The following is an 18,570-nucleotide window of genomic DNA, read 5'->3' as shown; positions in this document are numbered from 1 at the left end:
TGGCGTCTGAGGTATGTTTTTCGCATTCTGCACTTCCCATATTTGGCATGGCTCTGTGGTGTGCGTGGTCCGTGTTCTGCTCTTCTGTCTCCCGTGATGCCTTCCAGGATCCTTCGTCTGTGTCATCTGAGCCGAGTGAGTCATCTGAGCCGAGTGAGTCATCTGAGCCGAGTGAGTCATCTGAGCCCCCTGGGCCACATTGGTCAGCTAGTGTGGTCACCCCGAAGGTCCAGAGACTTTTTATTGTCACTAAGATTATGGCCAGTATTGAACTTTATGCCTGTCTTAAGATGGCTGTTCCCAAGCTCCCTGCCCTCACTGCCTGGTCCAAGATGGCCAGGTTCGAACTCTCTGCCCTATTTAACCTGGCCCAGAGGGCCTCTTTCTATTGTCTCCCTCTACCCAGGTTCTTGACACCACCAGCACGATCCTGGGTTCCTGTCCCTCTCTGGCTTCCTGCTCTGCCGGCTCCGCCCTGGCTTCCTGCTCTGCCGTCTCCGCCCTGGCCTTCTGCTCTGCCGGCCCCACCCTGGCCTCCTGCTCTGCCGGCCCCGCCCTGGGTTTCTAGACCCTCCATCCCTCCCCCAGATCCACCCCCGTTCCTCCACCCACCTGAACTTTTATGTGTTGTCGTATGGAGTGTCTGGAAGCCACTCCTTTAGGGGGGAGTACTGTCACAGTGTTAAACTGTGTTCTGTGTTTGTGTGTGTTTATTGTGTCAGTCACTGATCATCGGCATCACCTGGACTCATTAGTTAATAACCTGCCTCTTGTCACCAGCTGTTACCAATCACCTTTTGTATAAATGCTGTGTCCTGGGTTGTGTCTTTGTGGGATCGTTGTTCTATGTCACTGGTTGTTTGCTCCTGTTCACCATCTGTCTTACTCCTTGGAATGTCTACTATTTGTACTACTGTGAACTTTAATTATGTTTATTAAAACTGTTTAACCTGCACATCCTTCTCATCAATTGTACCGTGACACATGCTAGATTCATGCTAATCATGCTAACATCATGCTAGCTTCATGTTAATCATGTTAACATCATGTTAGCTTCATGCTAATCATGCTAGCATCATGCTAGCTTCATGTTAATCATGTTAACATCATGTTAGCTTCATGCTAATCATGCTAGCATCATGCTAACGTAATGCTAATCATGCTAGCATCATCATAGCCTCATGCTAATCATGCTAACATCATGCTAGCTTCATGTTAATCATGTTAACATCATGTTAGCTTCATGCTAATCGTGTTAGCATCATGCTAACGTAATGCTAATCATGCTAACATCATCATAGCCTCATGCTAATCATGCTAACATCATGCTAGCTTCATGTTAATCATGTTAACATCATGTTAGCTTCATGCTAATCATGCTAGCATCATGCTAACGTAATGCTAATCATGCTAGCATCATCATAGCCTCATGCTAATCATGCTAACATCATGTTAGCTTCATGTTAATCATGGTAACATCATGTTAGCTTCATGTTAATCATGCTATAATAATGTTAACTTTATGCTAATCATGTTAACATCATGCTAGCTTCATGCTAATCATGCTAGCATCATGCTAGCTTCATGCTTATCATGCTAGCTTCATGCTAAATCATCCTAGTTTCATGTTAAATCATGTTAGCTTCATGTTAAATCTTACTAGCTTCATGTTAGCTGCATGTTAAATCATGCTAGCTTCATGCTAAAATATGTTAGCGTCATGTTAGCTTCATGCTAAATCATGTTAGCTTCATATTAAATCATGCTAACTTCATGTTAAATCATGATAATGTCATGATAAATAATGTTAGCTTCATGATAAATCATGTAGGTTCATGTTAAATCATGCTAGCGTCATGTTAGCTTCATGATAAATCATGTTTGCTGCATGTTCATTTATGCTAGCTTCATGATAAATCATGCTAGCTTCATGCTAAATCATGCTAGCTTCATGCTAAATCATGATAATGTCATGATAAATCATGCTAGCTTCATGATAAATCATGTTAGCTTCATGCTAAATCATGCTAACGTCATGCTAAATCATGCTAACTTCATGCTAAATCATGCTAACTTCATGTTAAATCATGTTAACTCATGCTAGCTTCATATTTCATCATGATAACTTTTTTTAAATCATGCTAGTTTCACACTAAAACATGTCAACAGCCAGGTAAACTACTAGACTAAATTTCTTTTACATTTCTGTCAATCAACTTTTTTGCATTTTCATGCATTTTGAAATCTTGTCATGTCACACTTCACTTCGTACTTTCTGTTTGTTTTCTATAAATCTGGTTAATTGAGACCATATCACTGCGAAGTATTGTACGTGTGTAACAACTGCATACCGAGTGTTTCATAGTTTTGTCTTGTTTCCTGTTCATAGTCTGTTATGTATTCTTGTTCATGTTTATGGTTTTGACCCTTGCCTGTTATTTGGATTACGCTTTTGGATTGCCCTTTGGATTTGTTTGCCTGCCCTTTTGGGATTACTCTAATAAACCTTCTTGCATTTGGATTCGTCTCTCTCCCGCTTTGTGTAAGCAGCCTATGTTACATTTATCAAAATTTTCTGGTGTGGTGTAATTAAATAAAACCAAATAAAATGAAAAGGGTCAATTTTTTACAGTTTGGTTCAAAGAAGTTTGATATTAGCAGCATTTTTTAATTTTTAAATTAATTAAAAAACCTCTGAATTCTAAATAAGAGACGCGCAGCCAATGTCATTCATGTCTTTTCATAGATTACACTCATTCACTTCACACACAAATTATTTGTGCTATAATGGGTTTATAAATTAGGGAAGTTTCGAAGCTTTTTTTTAATGAATGAATGAATGATTTATTTCAGACAGACAACAGTTGTTTAACACAGTTGAGCTAACAAGCACCAGACATGGGGACTTGTGACTTGGTGACTTGGACTCGAGTCGCTATTTTTGTGACTTGTTACTTGACTTGACAAAAAATAAAATACTTGAGACTTGACTCGGACTTGGAAGTTAAAGACTCGGGACTTGACTTGACTTGAGACACGATGACTTGAATGACTTGAGTGTTAATCACATCATGCTTTCAGTTTGAATATAAAATATATAAATTATTTAAAAAAATTAAGTTGACCAAGCTGGAGCGCCGGCTGAGAATGGCGTTGTCATGACTAAAACGACACTATTATCCGTCATGCCCTCTCGTACCTTACGCACACCACGCCCACTTAGATCAGATATCAACATGTCAGCCGGAGGGGTACAGAGGGTCATCGCTTTTGGCTTCAACAAGATGGCAAAAGACGAACAGTGCGTTGCAAGACATGCAACATTAAAATCACGGGCAGCCAGACGACAACCATTCTGCCCAGAGTAGAATGCCATTAACTGCTTGTCAATTTGTTAAGGCCAAGAGACCGAAAGTCCACATGAAGTGCACCATTTGGTGAAGGGCCTATGATGGCCACCACCATGTCTGATTTCTGTTGTATGATATTTTGATGTTTTGAAAGGAAGTCAGATGTCATGAAGGTAAGTAAATTAGAGATTTTTTTTTTATTTGGGTAAACACTTCATTTAATCACTCAAGACTGGCATTACCTCTTTTTTAACAGGACTATTGACCAAGAAGTTCTACAGCACACAGAAATGACCAGCTTAAATTAACATGAACAACCATCTTTAATTATATTTTGAATTTAAAAAATGAAGCCTAGAGAGGAATTACTGTAAGATGTTTTTGTGCTATGAATGCAAATGTTTTTACACATTGTTCCTGTATCTTTGTTGCACTTTTTAATGTCTTTAATGTTCATCTTTTCTATTATGTCTATACACTCTGGTCAACCTTGGATGTTTTACTGATCAGTCATATCAAGTCAAGGGTTTGTTAAGATTGGACACATATTAGAGAGCATTTTTCAACATAGTGTTGAAATAGAATACAACCCCAAATCAGAAAAAGTTGGTGTCACGACCGGTTCTACACCGGGAAGTGAAAACCAAAAGGAGAACCCAAACGCAAAGGATGTATAAAAATATAACAATTATTTATTTACAAAAGGAATAACAGAAAAACCCACGAGGGGGTAAAAACAGAAAGGAACCAAAACACTGTGATGAAACACAAATCAAACAGAACACGAGAATAACTCGGATGGGTAACTGGGGAACATCAACACAGTAACTACAACAACGCACGCACACCACACAGAGAACACAAGGGCATTATAAAGACACCACATCAATGGGGAACAGGTGAACATAATTAATCACTTAAGACATGATTACATAAGGGAGTAGGGTAAAAGTGACAAGACACTGGGAACAGGTGTTGCACATACATGATGTGAAACAACACGTATTCCCACATAAACACAATGCTGCCCTGGTCTTGCCCTCTGGATAATAACCAAGGTCAGGCAGGACCATAACAGCCACACCACACTGGGGAACACGTGTCACACAGAAATAATGTGAAACACACGTGTTCCCACAAAACACAATGCTGCCCTGACCTTGCCCTCAGAACATAGACCTGAAACAATACTAAGGTCTGGCAAGATCACGACAGCAACAAGACACCGGGAACATGTGGAAGCCACACACAGAGTGTGATCCCACATGTCCCCACACAGAACATGATACTGCCACGGTCCTGTCAGATGCACTCAGACCTACATCTAGCACGGATGTCCGACAGGACCGTGACAGTTGGGACACTGTAGAAATTGTGAGTAAAAAAGTAATGGAATAATTTACAAATCTCATAAACTTATATTTTATTCACAATAGAATATAGATAACATATCAAATGTTGAAAGTGAAAAATTGTGAAATGTCATGCCAAATATTGGCTTATTTTGGATTTCATGAGAGCTACACATTCCAAAAAAAGTTGGGACAGGTAGCAATAAGAGGCCAGAAAAGTTAAATGTACATATAAGGAACAGCTGGAGGAGGACCAATGTTTAGAAATAGGAATGTTGTCCTATTCTTGTCTAACACAGACTTCTAGTTGCTCAACTGTCTTAGGTCTTCTTTGTCACATCTTCCTCTTTATGATGCACCAAATGTTTTCTATGGGTGACAGATCTGGACTGCAGGTTGGCGATTTCAGTACCTGGATCCTTCTTCTACACAGCCATGATGTTGTAATTGATGCAGTATGTGGTCTGGCATTGTCATGTTGGAAAATGCAAGGTCTTCCCTGAAAGAAACGACGTCTGAATGGGATCATATGTATCTAGAACTTGGATAAACCTTTCAGCATTGATGGTGCCTTTCCAGATGTGTAAGCTGCCCATGCCACACGCACTCATGCAACCCCAAGCCATCAGTGATGCAGGTTTCTGAACTGAACGCTAATAATAACTTGGGTTGTCATTGTCCTCTTTAGTCCGGATGAAATGTCGTCCCACTTTTCTATAAAAGACCTTCAAATTTTGATTCGTCTGACCACATAACAGTTTTCCACTTTGCCAAAGTCCATTTTAAATGAGCCTTGCCCAGAGAAAACCCTGTGCTTCTGGATCATGTTTAGATATGGCTTCTTGTTTGACCTATAGCGTTTTAGCCAGCAAAGGCGAATGAGATGGTTTGTGTTCACCGACAATGTTTTTTGGAAGTATTCCTGAACCCATGTTTTGATTTCCATTACAGTAGCATTCCTGTATGTGATGCAGTGCCGTATAAGAGCCTGAAGATCACGGGCATCCAGTATGGTTTTCCGGCCTTGACCCTTACGCACAGAGACTGTTCCAGATTCTCTAAACCTTTGAATGATATTATGCACTGTAGATGATGATAACTTCAATCTCTTTGCAATTTTTCTCTGAGAAACTCAGAAAACTATTTTTCGCTGCAGCATTGGGGGAATTGGTGATTCTCTGCCCATCTTGACCTCTGAGAGACACTGCCACTCTGACAGGCTTTTTTTATACCCAATCATGTTGCCAATTGACCTAATAAGTTGCAAATTGGTCTTTCAACTGTTCCTTATCTGTACATTTAAATTTTCTGGCCTCTTATTCCTACCTGTCCCAACTGTTTTTGGAATGTGTAGCTCTCATGAAATCCAAAATGAGCCAATATTTGGCATGACATTTCAAAATATCTCACTTTCAACATTTAATATGTTATCTATATTCTACTTTGAATAAAATATAAGTTTATGAGATTTGTAAATTATTCCATTACTTTTTCACTCACAATTTCTACAGTGTCCCAACTTTTTCTGATTTGGGGTTGTATTATAATAATGTGATTTCCACCAAGGCTAAAGTATACTAACCTTCAGTTGAGTGTAGATGAGTTTCTGCCGTTTCACAGACTGCTCCTTGTTCACGTTAAAGTCCCAAAAACTGAACACTTTCAAAGCTAGATTACCATTAGACTTGAATGTTCGGAAAGTCCTCTCAAATGATTTTGACATGCTACAGGAAAAACAAAATTGATTTAGACATCGGCTAAAATCAGAACTTTAACTCACACAAAGTATATACACAATTACAAACCTGTGGAGTAGCATTATACAGGTGACAAACAGGCCTTTCCCAAGGGTAAAGATATATGCCAGTGTTGTGTTGTATTCTTCAGGACACATGATTTTGTTGTTAGCTCCGCAATTTCCGCTTATGGGGTTGGAATAATAACCATAAAACATAACAGAGTCTGTTAGAATACCCTGTTGGGGAAGAAAGACCACAGCATTCAGTGAAATGTCCCTTATGAAAATTAACCATTTTTTTGTGTGGTAAAAGTGTAGTAACCATGGTTTTTTGGTGCATTGATTATTATCAGCAAAACGTCTCGGTTACGTATGTAACCCCTTGTTCCCTGAAGGAAGGGAATGGAGACATCACGTCGTGACCGACGAATTGGGAACCGCTTCGCGGGTGACCTATCTACTTCGAGAAACTATGAAAACGCCAATGAACTTGGCATGCAGGTATTTGCATAATGCCGGCGCCGCCCCGCCAAGTGCGTATATAAGCCGCAGGTGCACAATACCAAATCAGCTATATTATTGCTGAGAAGCCGAGCAACAGTGCCCGGCCTGATAAACAGCAATGGAACAGCAAACTGTGGCGACGGGAAGTCTCCGTTCCCTTCCTTCAGGGAACGAGGGTTACATACTTAACCGAGACGTTCCCTTTCAGTCGGTCACTACGACGTCACGTCGTGACCGACGAATTGGGAATCCCTACCAAAACGCCACTGCAGCTGAACCCTTCCAGTGCCTGCAAAAGCCCTCCGCCCTCCACATAGGGGGCGGAACCTAAGGCGAAATGCAGAAGGCCGGTCACTACCCGTTCCCTAACCCACGATAGTGAACCAGCGAACTGGGGAAGCGACCTAAACTGAGCGGAGCTAGGAACACTGCGGAAGCCATCCCCTAAGAAGGTTGAATGGATGACATAAAAAATATGAAACAACTGACAGGTTGCTCAAAAAAGTCTCTGAACAATACATGGTATGCAGAGAGGAAAACGTGCTAAGGAAAACGTGGAGGATTAGAACCCCACGGACTATACACACAAATGAACCCCACGTAGGGGACAAATGTGGGCGCCTAGCCTACACAGGTTTACAAAGAATACATCAGTGATAGGCTGACAGTGGATGCTCCGCAACATCGGCTATCATGGCGGTGGAGGAGAGCAAAAACAGTTTTTGTGACGTTTTTGCCTCAACAGCCTTCCATAATGGTGCAAATTTACAGCACCAAAATAGAGGCTCCAAGCCGACACACGAGCCGACCCTCTGTGTTCTTAACTAGTTAGAAGAAAGAACCCGAGTGGATACCGGCTCGACACTGACACTAGAATCTTGTGAACGTATTAGGTGTCGCCCAGCCTGCAGCTCTACAAATATCCGTTAGCGAGGAACCGCGAGCTAGTGCCCAAGATGATGCCACACTGCGCGTAGAGTGAGCACGTAAATTAAATGGACAAGGCACGTCTTGCTTTTGATATGCAAGGGCTATAGTATCCACAATCCGAGTTAAAGTCTTCATAGTAAGAAATTTAACCCTTGTGCATCCTTGAGGAAATTTTTGTCTTTTTCAGTTTTTTTTAAAAACTTTGCCTGCGTTAATGCTAACTGCATAAAATTTGCCACAGGTGTGCATTTTTATTGGAATTTTAATATTTCACCTTCATTTCCTTTAAAAAATCTATTTTCTACTAGGTACACAAAATACTTCCTCTCAGGACCTTTTGGACAAAAATATCCCCATTGAAACCCATTAAAACTGCAATTTTTAATCCCAGTGCCATTCAACTATAAAATCATGCAATCTTTGTTAACAGGCTTTCCTTCTGTTGGCAAGGCTTCAAAATTTAAATTTTTACTATTTTTTACCAGATGGTGCCATTTTTTTAGGTTTGGCATATAAAGCAAATTATCGCTTTATTGTTGTTTTCTGCTTATGCATATTGTAGAGCCAATTAGATATATTATGAAGCTCTAATTGTGTGGGTGTGTTGGTATGGATGTCAGAGTGTGGTTTGTATGTGTGTACTAAAAATTTTATGTGTGTGTGTTTGTGTGTACCTGGTAATTATCACGTTGTGGTGACCAATTGTCCCCACAAAGATAGGAATACCAGTATGTTTGTGACCTTGTGGGGACATTTTGAGGTCCCCATGAGAAAACAAGCTTATAAATCAAACAGAATGATGTTTCTTGAAAATGTGAAGTAGTAGAAGGGTTTCTGTGATGGTTGGTGTTAGAGAATGGGGTAGGTAAGGGGAATAGAATATACAGTTTGTATTGTATAAAATGCATTACATCTATGAAATGTCCTCACAAAACATGGAAACCAGAATGTGCGTGTGTGTGTGTGTGTGTGTGTGAGCGTGTGTGTGAACAGTTTGAATGAAAAAAATATATTGTACTGGAAATCACAAGACTACAACCGCTGCAAAGGAGGTGTCGTTTTTTTCCATAAAAAACAACAGTGGCATTGTGTAAACAAACCAGCATTTGAAGGGCTAAAATTCTGAAAATTAATGAATGTTTGGTCATTGTGATTAGAGCTGATGCTGGTTAAAAAAATTGCATCAGTGAGTGGAAAAAAATATTAATCTATAATATTTTTATGACACTTTTTTGACATGGACATTTTTGTCCTTTATGGACCTGAGAGGTAACTTTTTTTTATCTGATACTGCATAAAAAATATGAATGCATAAAAATTAATGTTGGTGTTAATCATTGACATATCCAAGGCTGTAATACTCAAACAAAAAAAATCTTCTTAGAATTTAGTAAATTGAAAATAATTAAAATTTTTCTTCTTTTTCATAAAAAAACAGCAGTGGCATTGTGTAAACAAACCAGCATTTAAAGGGTTAACATTCTGAAAATTAATGAATGTTTGGTAATTTTGATTAGAGCTGATGTTGGTTAAAAAATGGCATCAGTGAAAGTGGAAAAAAATATTAATCTATAATATTTTTATGACACTTTTTGGACATGGACATATTTGTCCCCTGTGAACCTATGTGTAACTTTTTTAAATTGATGCACAAGGGTTAACACTCACACTATGCAGAGGCTCAAATGGGGCTTCCTGGAGTGATTTCAGCACCAAGGACAGGTCCCAAGGAGGAATAGAGGGAGGATGCGAAGGATTCAGCCTTCGAGCGCCTCTGAGAAATCTAATGACCAGGTCGTGCTGACCCACTGTCCTACCGTTTATGGGTGAATGGTGAGCTGATATCGCAGCGATATTGAACTTAATAGTGGATGGTGACAGCCTATTCTCCAAACGATGCTGGAGATACAAAAGCACAACACTAATCAGGCATTCTCGGGGGCTCTCACATTGGGAAGAACATCAGTTGACAAACAGATTCCATTTAAGTGCGTAAGCCTGTCTCGTAGACGGCGCTCGCGCTGCAGCAATAGTGTTAGATACCTCTTGCGGTAAATCACTCAAATCCTCCGTGCCCCATCCAGAGACCACACATGGAGGTTCCAAAGGTGCCATAATGTGCCCTCTTGTTGAGAAAGAAGGTCCTTCCTCAGGGGAATCTTTAAAGAAGGGGCTGTCGCGAGGAGAGAGAGTTCTGGAAACCAACTCCTGGTTGTCCAATATGGTGCCATCAACAGCACGTTCTCCTCGTCCTCCCAGATCTTGCATAGGGTTTGCGCAGTGAGGCTCACCAGGGGGGAACGCGTATTTGCCATGTGTCGTGGCCAGCTGTGTGCCAATGCATCCACGCCGAGCGAGTCGTCGGCTAGTGAATAGAACAGGCGACAATGGGTCGTCTCTGGGGAAGCAAACAGATCTATCTGTGCAGCCTGAGAGAGCGCATCCGCCTCTATATTGAGCGTGCCAGGAATGTAAATGGCACGAAGAGACCTCAAGTTTTTCTGACTCCAAGTGAGGAGGTGATTGGCGATTGATGTACGCAACGGTCGCAGTATTGTCTGTGCGAACTAATACGTCTTTGCCCCGTAAATCGTTGCTGAAACGGACGAGCGCAAGATATACAGCCCTCATTTCTCGGCAATTTATGTGCCAATGCAGCTGGGGTGCCGTCCAGACCCACGAAGCCGCAAGCCCATCATACGTGGCCCCCCACCCCGTGTCCGAAGCAGGGGCGGAGTGGGACCAAAAAATCTGCCGGGAAATTTCGTATACCACCGGCCCTCCGTGGTAAAAAAAAATGTCTCGTAGCCTATTTGTAGTAAAACTAGGGTACAACAAATCGTAATCAATTTGCCCCCCCCCAAAAAAAACATTTTCATAATATTAATGAAATCATTAAATCATGGCTAATTTTCCTAAATGAGTAACTATACAAAATTATACCTGGTTGAAAGACGGAGATGCGCACCTCAATCAGCTATTACATAACAGAGCGAGACCACTTACCAGAGATGAATGTGCTCAAAAACGGGAGTAATATGGAATAATTTGTGCATCTTTGAATAACTGTAAGAATATTTCCGTTAAATATAATTTTTGTCATATAAAGTTTTGAGAGATAATAATGTTTTTCCACGGTTTTTGCTTATTTATTTTAACGTGTTTGGCGCATTACCTCAGAGATTATTTCAGTAATATTGCTTTTTTCCCCGCTAATAATAATACAATTTACATGCCAATCCTGCTTCCTTGTCTTTTTATTCATTTCATTATGCTGTAATGTTAATTTATATGTGCATATTTTATGGCATATGAGACGTCCATTGCCGTTATATTATCTCGTCTAATATTCAAATCATATCCGGAATAATGTGTGCATCTTTGAATAACTGTAAGAATACAGTTCATTTGAAAATAATTTTTGTCAAAGTTTTGAGAAAAAATAATGTTGTGAGGATATTTATATATTTCAGTTGAATACTCTCGTCTACTAATATGGAAATCTAATAGAAATCTAATAGTAGGAAATATAAAATGTGATACTGCAAAGTTACCCTTCTAAATTTTATTTATTATATATAGCCATATGGAGATAAACCTTTGCAAATGTGCTGATTTTATCCATTCAAGTACTGACCACCAGGCTAGAGATTCTAAACATCCTTAATCCACACTTTCTATCAAATAGTCTCCGCTTGATGGATCAATCCGACCGAATATGTACTGAAATAAACAAGCATTCGGCGACGCAGCTATTCACATCAAAGGCCGACAGGCTATGCAATTTGGAGAGGGGCCGTTCAATTATCCCCCTATATTTTTTAAAAACATGGTTGGACTTGCCGAACAGGTTGAGCACTTTTATATAGCCTACTGTGTTGAGCAAAGAGGCTGCAGTTTGACCAGAGGGAAACGGCCGCACATCAGGCCACCAGACGGGGTTGCTATATAACTTGCAATGTGTAACTATTATCAGACCGGCCCTCGCAGCCTCAAAACACTACCGGCCCACCGGGAAATGTCCTGACTCTCCCGATGGCCACTCGGCTACTGGTCCGAAGCATCTGCATACTATTGCATGCCTGGAGACCTGTCTCAGAGGCACACCGGCTCGGAGAAACGCACGGTCTGACCACGGAGTGAAAGTGCGACGACACGCAGGTGTAATGATAACACGGTGAATGCCGTGCAACCACGCTCTCCTTGGGACTCGGTTGTGAAGCCAATGCTGAAGCGGTCGCATATGAAGCAGCCCGAGCGGTGTCACAGCCGCAGCTGCTGCCATATGCCCCAGGAGCTTCTGAAATTGTTTCAGCGGGACTGCGCTCTTGCTCTTGAATGTATTCAGGCAAGTCAGAATCGACTGTACACGCGCTTCTGTTAGACGAGCTGTCAAATCGACCGAGTCCAGTTCCATCCCGAGAAAAGAGATTCTCTGCACGGGGCAAAGCTTGTTCTTTTCCCAGTTGACCCGAAGACCCAAACGAGCAAGGTGTTTTAGAGTTAAATCTATAACACAGCGTCTGACGTGTTTGAGCTATTATGAGCCAATCGTCTAGATACACGAGAATGCGCACACCTTTCTCTCTCAGGGGTTTTAAAGCCCCCTCCACTACTTTGGTGAATACACGGGGAGACAGAGAGAGCCCGAATGGGAGGACTTTGTACTGGTATGCTCGCCCCTCGAAAGCAAAGCGGAGAAACGGCCTGTGCCGGGGGAGAATCGATACGTGGAAGTACGCGTCCTTCAGGTCGATAGATGCGAACCAATCGTTTGGACAAATGCATAGAAATATGCGCTTGGGCGTCAGCATCTTGAACGGCATTCTGTGAAGTACACGGTTCAGCGAACGCAGGTCCAGGATCGGTCGCAAGCCGCCGCTTTTCTTGGGTACAATAAAGTAAGCGCTGTAAAACCCCGACCTCATCTCAGCTGGAGGGACCAGCTCGATCGCGTCCTTCGCCAATAGGACAGCGATCTCCGCACGGAGGACATGCGCATCGGCAGCTCTCACCGTAGTGAAATGAATGGCGGAGAATTTGGGGGGACGCCGGGCAAACTGGATCACATAGCCGAGACGAATCGTGCGTAAAAGCCAACGCGACGGGCTGGGAAGCTGTTCCCACACCCCCAGATATCGTGCGAGGGGGGGCGATGAACACACCGCATCCAGAAACGGAGCACGGACGGAATTCCATCTTTAAAAAGACGAACCCGACTGTGACACGAATGAGTGGCTGTCTTTAAAAAGACACAAAGCTCAAACGTACTGCTCCTTTAGAGAAATCACTCTTTTGTGCAAGCTGGTGAAACACACAGGCAGAGGCAACGCACTCACTCGAACTCAAATCCTAAATTAAAGAGAGAGAGAGAGAGAGAGAGAGAAAGGGTGGAGAAAAACACTGCGAGCCTCCGCTGAGGTGTCTTAGCCCAACCAACTTCAGCAAGCTGAGATATATTTCTCTTCAGAAAAAAAGGATCTACGAAGATCAGTACGCTTTTCGTAAGCAGATGTCTGCTGGCTTCGAAGCAATAAAAGCTGATTTGGTATTGTGCACCTGGGGCTTATATACGCACCTGGCGGGCGGCGCTGGGATTATGCAAATACCTGCATGCCAAGTTCATTGGCGTTTTCATAGTTTCTTAAAGTAGATAGGTCACCCGCGAAGCGGTTCCCAATTTGTCGGTCACGACGTGACGTCGTAGTGACCGACTGAAAGGGAACCCTGGTTTTACTACACTAACCAAGGTTTAACTATGGTTTTTGAAAACCATGGTTGTCAAAACTATGGTTATTTTGTGGTTACCATGATTTTACTACAGTAACCATGTGTTTTTACCGTTTGATGTGAAATGAGGAAACTGTTCCATAGAGGACCTCCCACCCTTTACTACACATTTATATTTTAAGCATGGATCATTACCGTCCCAGTGAGCAGCCAGGGCTCCGCGAGCGAATGTGTGCTGCTGTTCTGAAAATGAGGAGGAATTGCAATTTGTGGCAGGAGCAGAAAAAGCCCATTGATCAAGATGAGGAGGATGTTGTAGAAAAAGAGAGTTCTGAAGAAGGTGAAATAGATCAGAACCTCAGTGCCAAAGCAAGCGCTAATGCTTTTAAAAGCATTCTCAAATGGCTGAATGGACCGGAATGCTTCAAAACAGCTCCGACACAGAACCTAGGCATCAAAAACAGGTTTAATTAGATTTCATCAGGATTATATATGATGTCATTATTATATCATTAACTTACATGGACATCTTTTGCCTCAATCTGAATGAAATCATTCTGATTGATAATCCTACCATAGCGTTAACATGAACACCTAATAATGTGATCGGATTGATGTGTGTGTTTATATGGCACAAGCTTCAAATCAGATTTGATCATTTGATATGCGCACATTGCACCAATAAAGGGTTTCAAGATATGCATACAAGCCATACTCCTAAAATCAAAACACCCATACTGTCACAGTCTCAATCTGTCTCCCTGCCTGTTTCCCGTTGTTTTCCCTATCATTGTCAATTGGACTTCACTTCCCATCATCCTCCACTCTCCCTCACCTGATGTTCTTTGTTAAGCGAGAACGAGTCCAAACACACGCGTTTGTGAATCAGAGTGTAAATCACGTACTGACCGGACAACCCTGTCTCATATGACTAACAGAGGATTGGAAGGAGATGAGAAAAATTTAAGATTGTCAAGACAGTGGGTGTTCCAGAATTTCGAGGATGTTACGTAATCGACATCCGTCGAAGGAATGTTCCAATGTCAAGGATCCTCAGAATTTCAACCAAGGACTGAGTCCTTCTGATAATGTTTGGATAAGTTGTGGCCATGTGAAGGTAGGCACTCCAAAAAGTATGCTAGCCAAGTCGCTCGCTCGTTCCTCCACCAGCCAATGACTCCAGCCAATGACGTCATGGAAAATATTGATATACAAAACATGTAGACAATTATTCAACGATCTTTGTGTGAGGATAACAGGTCAGTCGTGTCACTACAGTCACGTGACTTCACGCGGTTCACAATAGACGCGGAAGAGAAGACAATGCTAAATAGTGTCGTCATTTTTGTTATTTTTGGACCAAAATGTATTTTCGATGCTTCAACACATTCTAACTGACCCACTAGGGGTGGGCGATAAACCGGTATGATAGTAATTACCGGTATTGTGTCACACCATGATATGGATTTTGCAAAACCGTTGATACCGGCGTTACATATTTTAAATTCTATTTTTGCACTTATCAGGGTTCCCGCGGGGTGTTAAAAAAACTAACCTTCAGAAAGTTTTATCTAAGGCCTTAAAACGCCCAGATCTTCATCCTAGAACTTAAATGTAACTTTCTGAATGTTATTTTTTTAAGACCCCGCGGAAGTTTACCCAAGTCTTAAAAGTCATACATCCGTTCCCGAGATGCGCTGTCCACAGAAACACAAAACAAAAAGCTCAGATCGCACTTCAATACATTTTTAATCATAATTTTTTTTAAGAGGATGCACATCATAGTGCACGCAAATCCTGCCAAAGAATATATTTCAGGTGTTGTGATCTGTATACAGCGAGTTTGGCGAGAAACCAGCACGTTGCTTACCCAAGCATTACCAGGTTCTGAAACATAAGAGGACCCAGACGCGAACAAGATCAACACTGCTTTATTGAAAATCAACTTAAACAGTCTGGCTGTTGAGTCCCAAGACACCAACAGCGCATCAACAGTGTTATACATTTAGGAGGCTTTTTTACCTCACTGCTTCAAAGGCGTTTAACGGTGTTACTCCCTTTTCACTCAGATCTGCTCTCTACTGCGCTCTCCAGATAACAGCAGCAATTGGACGGAAAGCAAGAAATTACCGAAAAGTAAACCATAATTTGCCAAAAAGTGCAATTTATTTTCTTTTAAGAACCATTCCTTTTTGATAGCGCAAATGGTTGAGGAGTTACGGTTAAATGAATAGCGCTTTCAGAGTCCTTTAGCGGTTAACGTTAGCAACATACCAAACACATTAAAAATGGTACATTTCGTTTTCTTAATGCAGATTTATTAATTAGAGAGGCTATTAAACAATACAAAGTGCATATTTACGCTTAAAAACGTATGAGTGGAGTGTTTTTGGCACTGTGAATCTGCTGGTTAATTAAATTAAATGCAATAAATACATTTATTAATATAACTAACTTGTATTAATATAAACTGCATTTATTAATGCGGTCATGGATTAATAATAATTTAAAGTGAGTTGGCATCTCCCATCAGATGTTCATATTAACAACAAAAAGAAAATCTTTTTCTTTGTATATTTATAAATCAAACAGACACAAGATATACACAGCACACAGCTTTAAAGTTGTTGGATGTAGCGTAAAACATTGTAATAAGGCACATAGCCTACCAGCAAATGACCATACTAATTTCCATACTTTCATACTTCCCAAATTAGTGACAATATGCATAAGAAGATAAGTCCACCCATCCACACAATGGCACTTTTAAAGGAAAAATGGGAAAAGATAAAAAAAATCATGTCTATGTTCAATCCCTCACTTATTAGTAACATAAGGTTAAAAATACAAATTTTGCCAGTAATTTAACTAAGGTTTACTACAGTGTGACTCCAAAATGTTTTATCTCATATGGCAACATACCGTAATACCGCTATACCTGCCGTAAGAGTGGAAAATACCTTGATATGAATTTTTGCTCATACCGCCCACCCCTATGACCCACTGATGTCCCATGGACTACTTTGATGATGTTTTTATTACCTTTCTGGACATGGAAACCATACATACATTTTCAATGGAGGGACAGAAAGCTCTCGGACTACATCAAACGTTAAAACATCTTAATCTGTGTTCTGAAGATGAACAGAGGTCATTTGAGTTTAGAACGACATAAGGGTGAGTCATTAATGACATTGTTTTCATTTTTAGGTTAACTATCCCTATTAGGTAGCCACGCTGTTCCCTTGGGGGGGGGGGGGCAAAACAAAACAAACAAAAGCCGCTTATCCAGTATGTAAATACACACAGACAATGACGCCCCCGCTGCACGCTAGAATCTCCGGAAAAACAAGCCGATTTCAACCGCAAAATGTACGCTTTTATATATACAAAAACTGCTATCTCACAAACATGGAGAGGTTTCTTCGTGATCTCAACTAACAGATTCTGCAAAAAAATGAAAATCACCAATTTTGAAAAAAAACTTTCTCATTATCTTGAAACTTGTGCTGCCGAATTGTGTCACTGGTTTCCTTGACGGGTCAGATATTTGTATGTTTATATTTTTAGAAGAAAATTTTCCTGGAAGGCATTTTGTAAAACTTTTATGAAAATCACAAAAAAATGCGGTCAGGCAACTTTAAAAAAAAAAAATGCTGGCGGGGAATAAGTTAAAGTTATCGCAAGAAAGTTATTTTTACAAAAAGGTGGGTAGCCTAGCCACACACTAGATACAAACTAGACACGAGAAGTCTAGAAAAACATTTTTGATTTTTTAAAATTGTATTTGCACTTGAGTTAAAAACAGAAAAAAGCAAGCAGACGTTTCAGTGCTAACTATACAAAAGACATTCACCCTTTGTCTAAATAGATTAACACTTAAGGGCAAGCAGATTGATATAATTAGTAAAAAGGTACAGTATTACATAGATATACAATTCCAATATACATAATAGGTAAACAATGCAAATAAGACAAACAAAAGTACAAAAAACAAGACATTTCTAATTCTTCCTTAAAAATACTCATAGATCAATGCAAAATATACTGTATGTTTATCACTCAACTCTAAACCAACACATGGTCCGAAACAGGCAAACCACATGGCCCCAAATTTTCCAATCCTGTTACCCAATCATGTATAGTTTATATTAGTTTCATATTCATTTGATTTGATTTGATTGATTGATTGAATGTGTTTTCATGAAAAAAGTCTATTGTGTGTGTCAATCATTGTGTGCGGCCTTACGAAAAATTTGCAGACATTTGATTATATTAAAACCGGTTAATAAAATCTTCAACCTCGTATAAAATTACCAATATATTTAATATTTACTTTGAAATCCTTAGGGGCAGACAACCAATGTTATCTGAAGGTAAAACATCCTCCTTCACTCATACCTTTTTACGTCCTGCATTTTACCATATTCATTGAAAACTGATATAATAATTACAAACTGTAATGTTAAAAAAAACTGAAAAAAGGTGGGTACAGTAATCAGTAAATTACCTTTAGGAAACACTGGGATCTCTTTCCAGCACAAACCAGAAGACTGGAGAGACAAAGTAAGGCAAGATTATGCATAGACTGTATCAAAGAAAAATCAAAACTGAGATATTCATGTTGATCCAGAGAGCAAATGAAAAGTCTTTATAAATAATCTGGTGGCTCACAACATTTGAAGGTACATTAACTGTTCAGACCGTCTGAAGACCTATCATCTTCTTTGTACTGTACCTATTGTCCCTCATTGACCCATTTGACTTTGTTCCCTCTCCCTGGCTATGTTTTTGTGTTTCCATATAGGCGTGTTGAGGTTTGGTCAGGTGCTAATCATATGTATTGATCCCTATTATCAATATCAGAAAGATACGCCCATTCCTTACGGAGCATGCTGCACAACTCCTGATCCAGGTCCTGGTAATCTTTAGGCTAAACTACTGGAATGCTCTTCTTTCAGGCCTT

The 18,570-nt window shown here is 40.5% G+C and overlaps 1 protein-coding gene across 1 annotated transcript in view; it reads right to left on the bottom strand.

Moving 5' to 3' along the window:
* tmc6a (transmembrane channel-like 6a) overlaps window positions 1-18,343 on the bottom strand; it is a 53,473-nt gene extending 35,130 nt beyond the window's left edge. The window contains exons 1-4 of the mRNA XM_073856773.1: window positions 18,115-18,343; window positions 13,800-14,051; window positions 6,508-6,677; window positions 6,285-6,426 (exon numbers count right to left, since the gene is read on the bottom strand). Of these exons, the coding sequence (XP_073712874.1) occupies window positions 6,285-6,426; window positions 6,508-6,677; window positions 13,800-14,051; window positions 18,115-18,189 (639 nt within the window). The 5' untranslated portion in view covers window positions 18,190-18,343. The remainder of the gene's footprint in view (window positions 1-6,284; window positions 6,427-6,507; window positions 6,678-13,799; window positions 14,052-18,114) is intronic.
* Window positions 18,344-18,570: the final 227 nt, after the last annotated feature.

This window comes from Misgurnus anguillicaudatus, chromosome 19 (genome assembly GCF_027580225.2).
Source record: "Misgurnus anguillicaudatus chromosome 19, ASM2758022v2, whole genome shotgun sequence".
Classification (NCBI taxonomy): Eukaryota; Metazoa; Chordata; class Actinopteri; order Cypriniformes; family Cobitidae; genus Misgurnus; species Misgurnus anguillicaudatus.
Note: the sequence above shows the minus strand (reverse complement) of the source record. Positions and strands in the feature narration are given on the sequence as shown.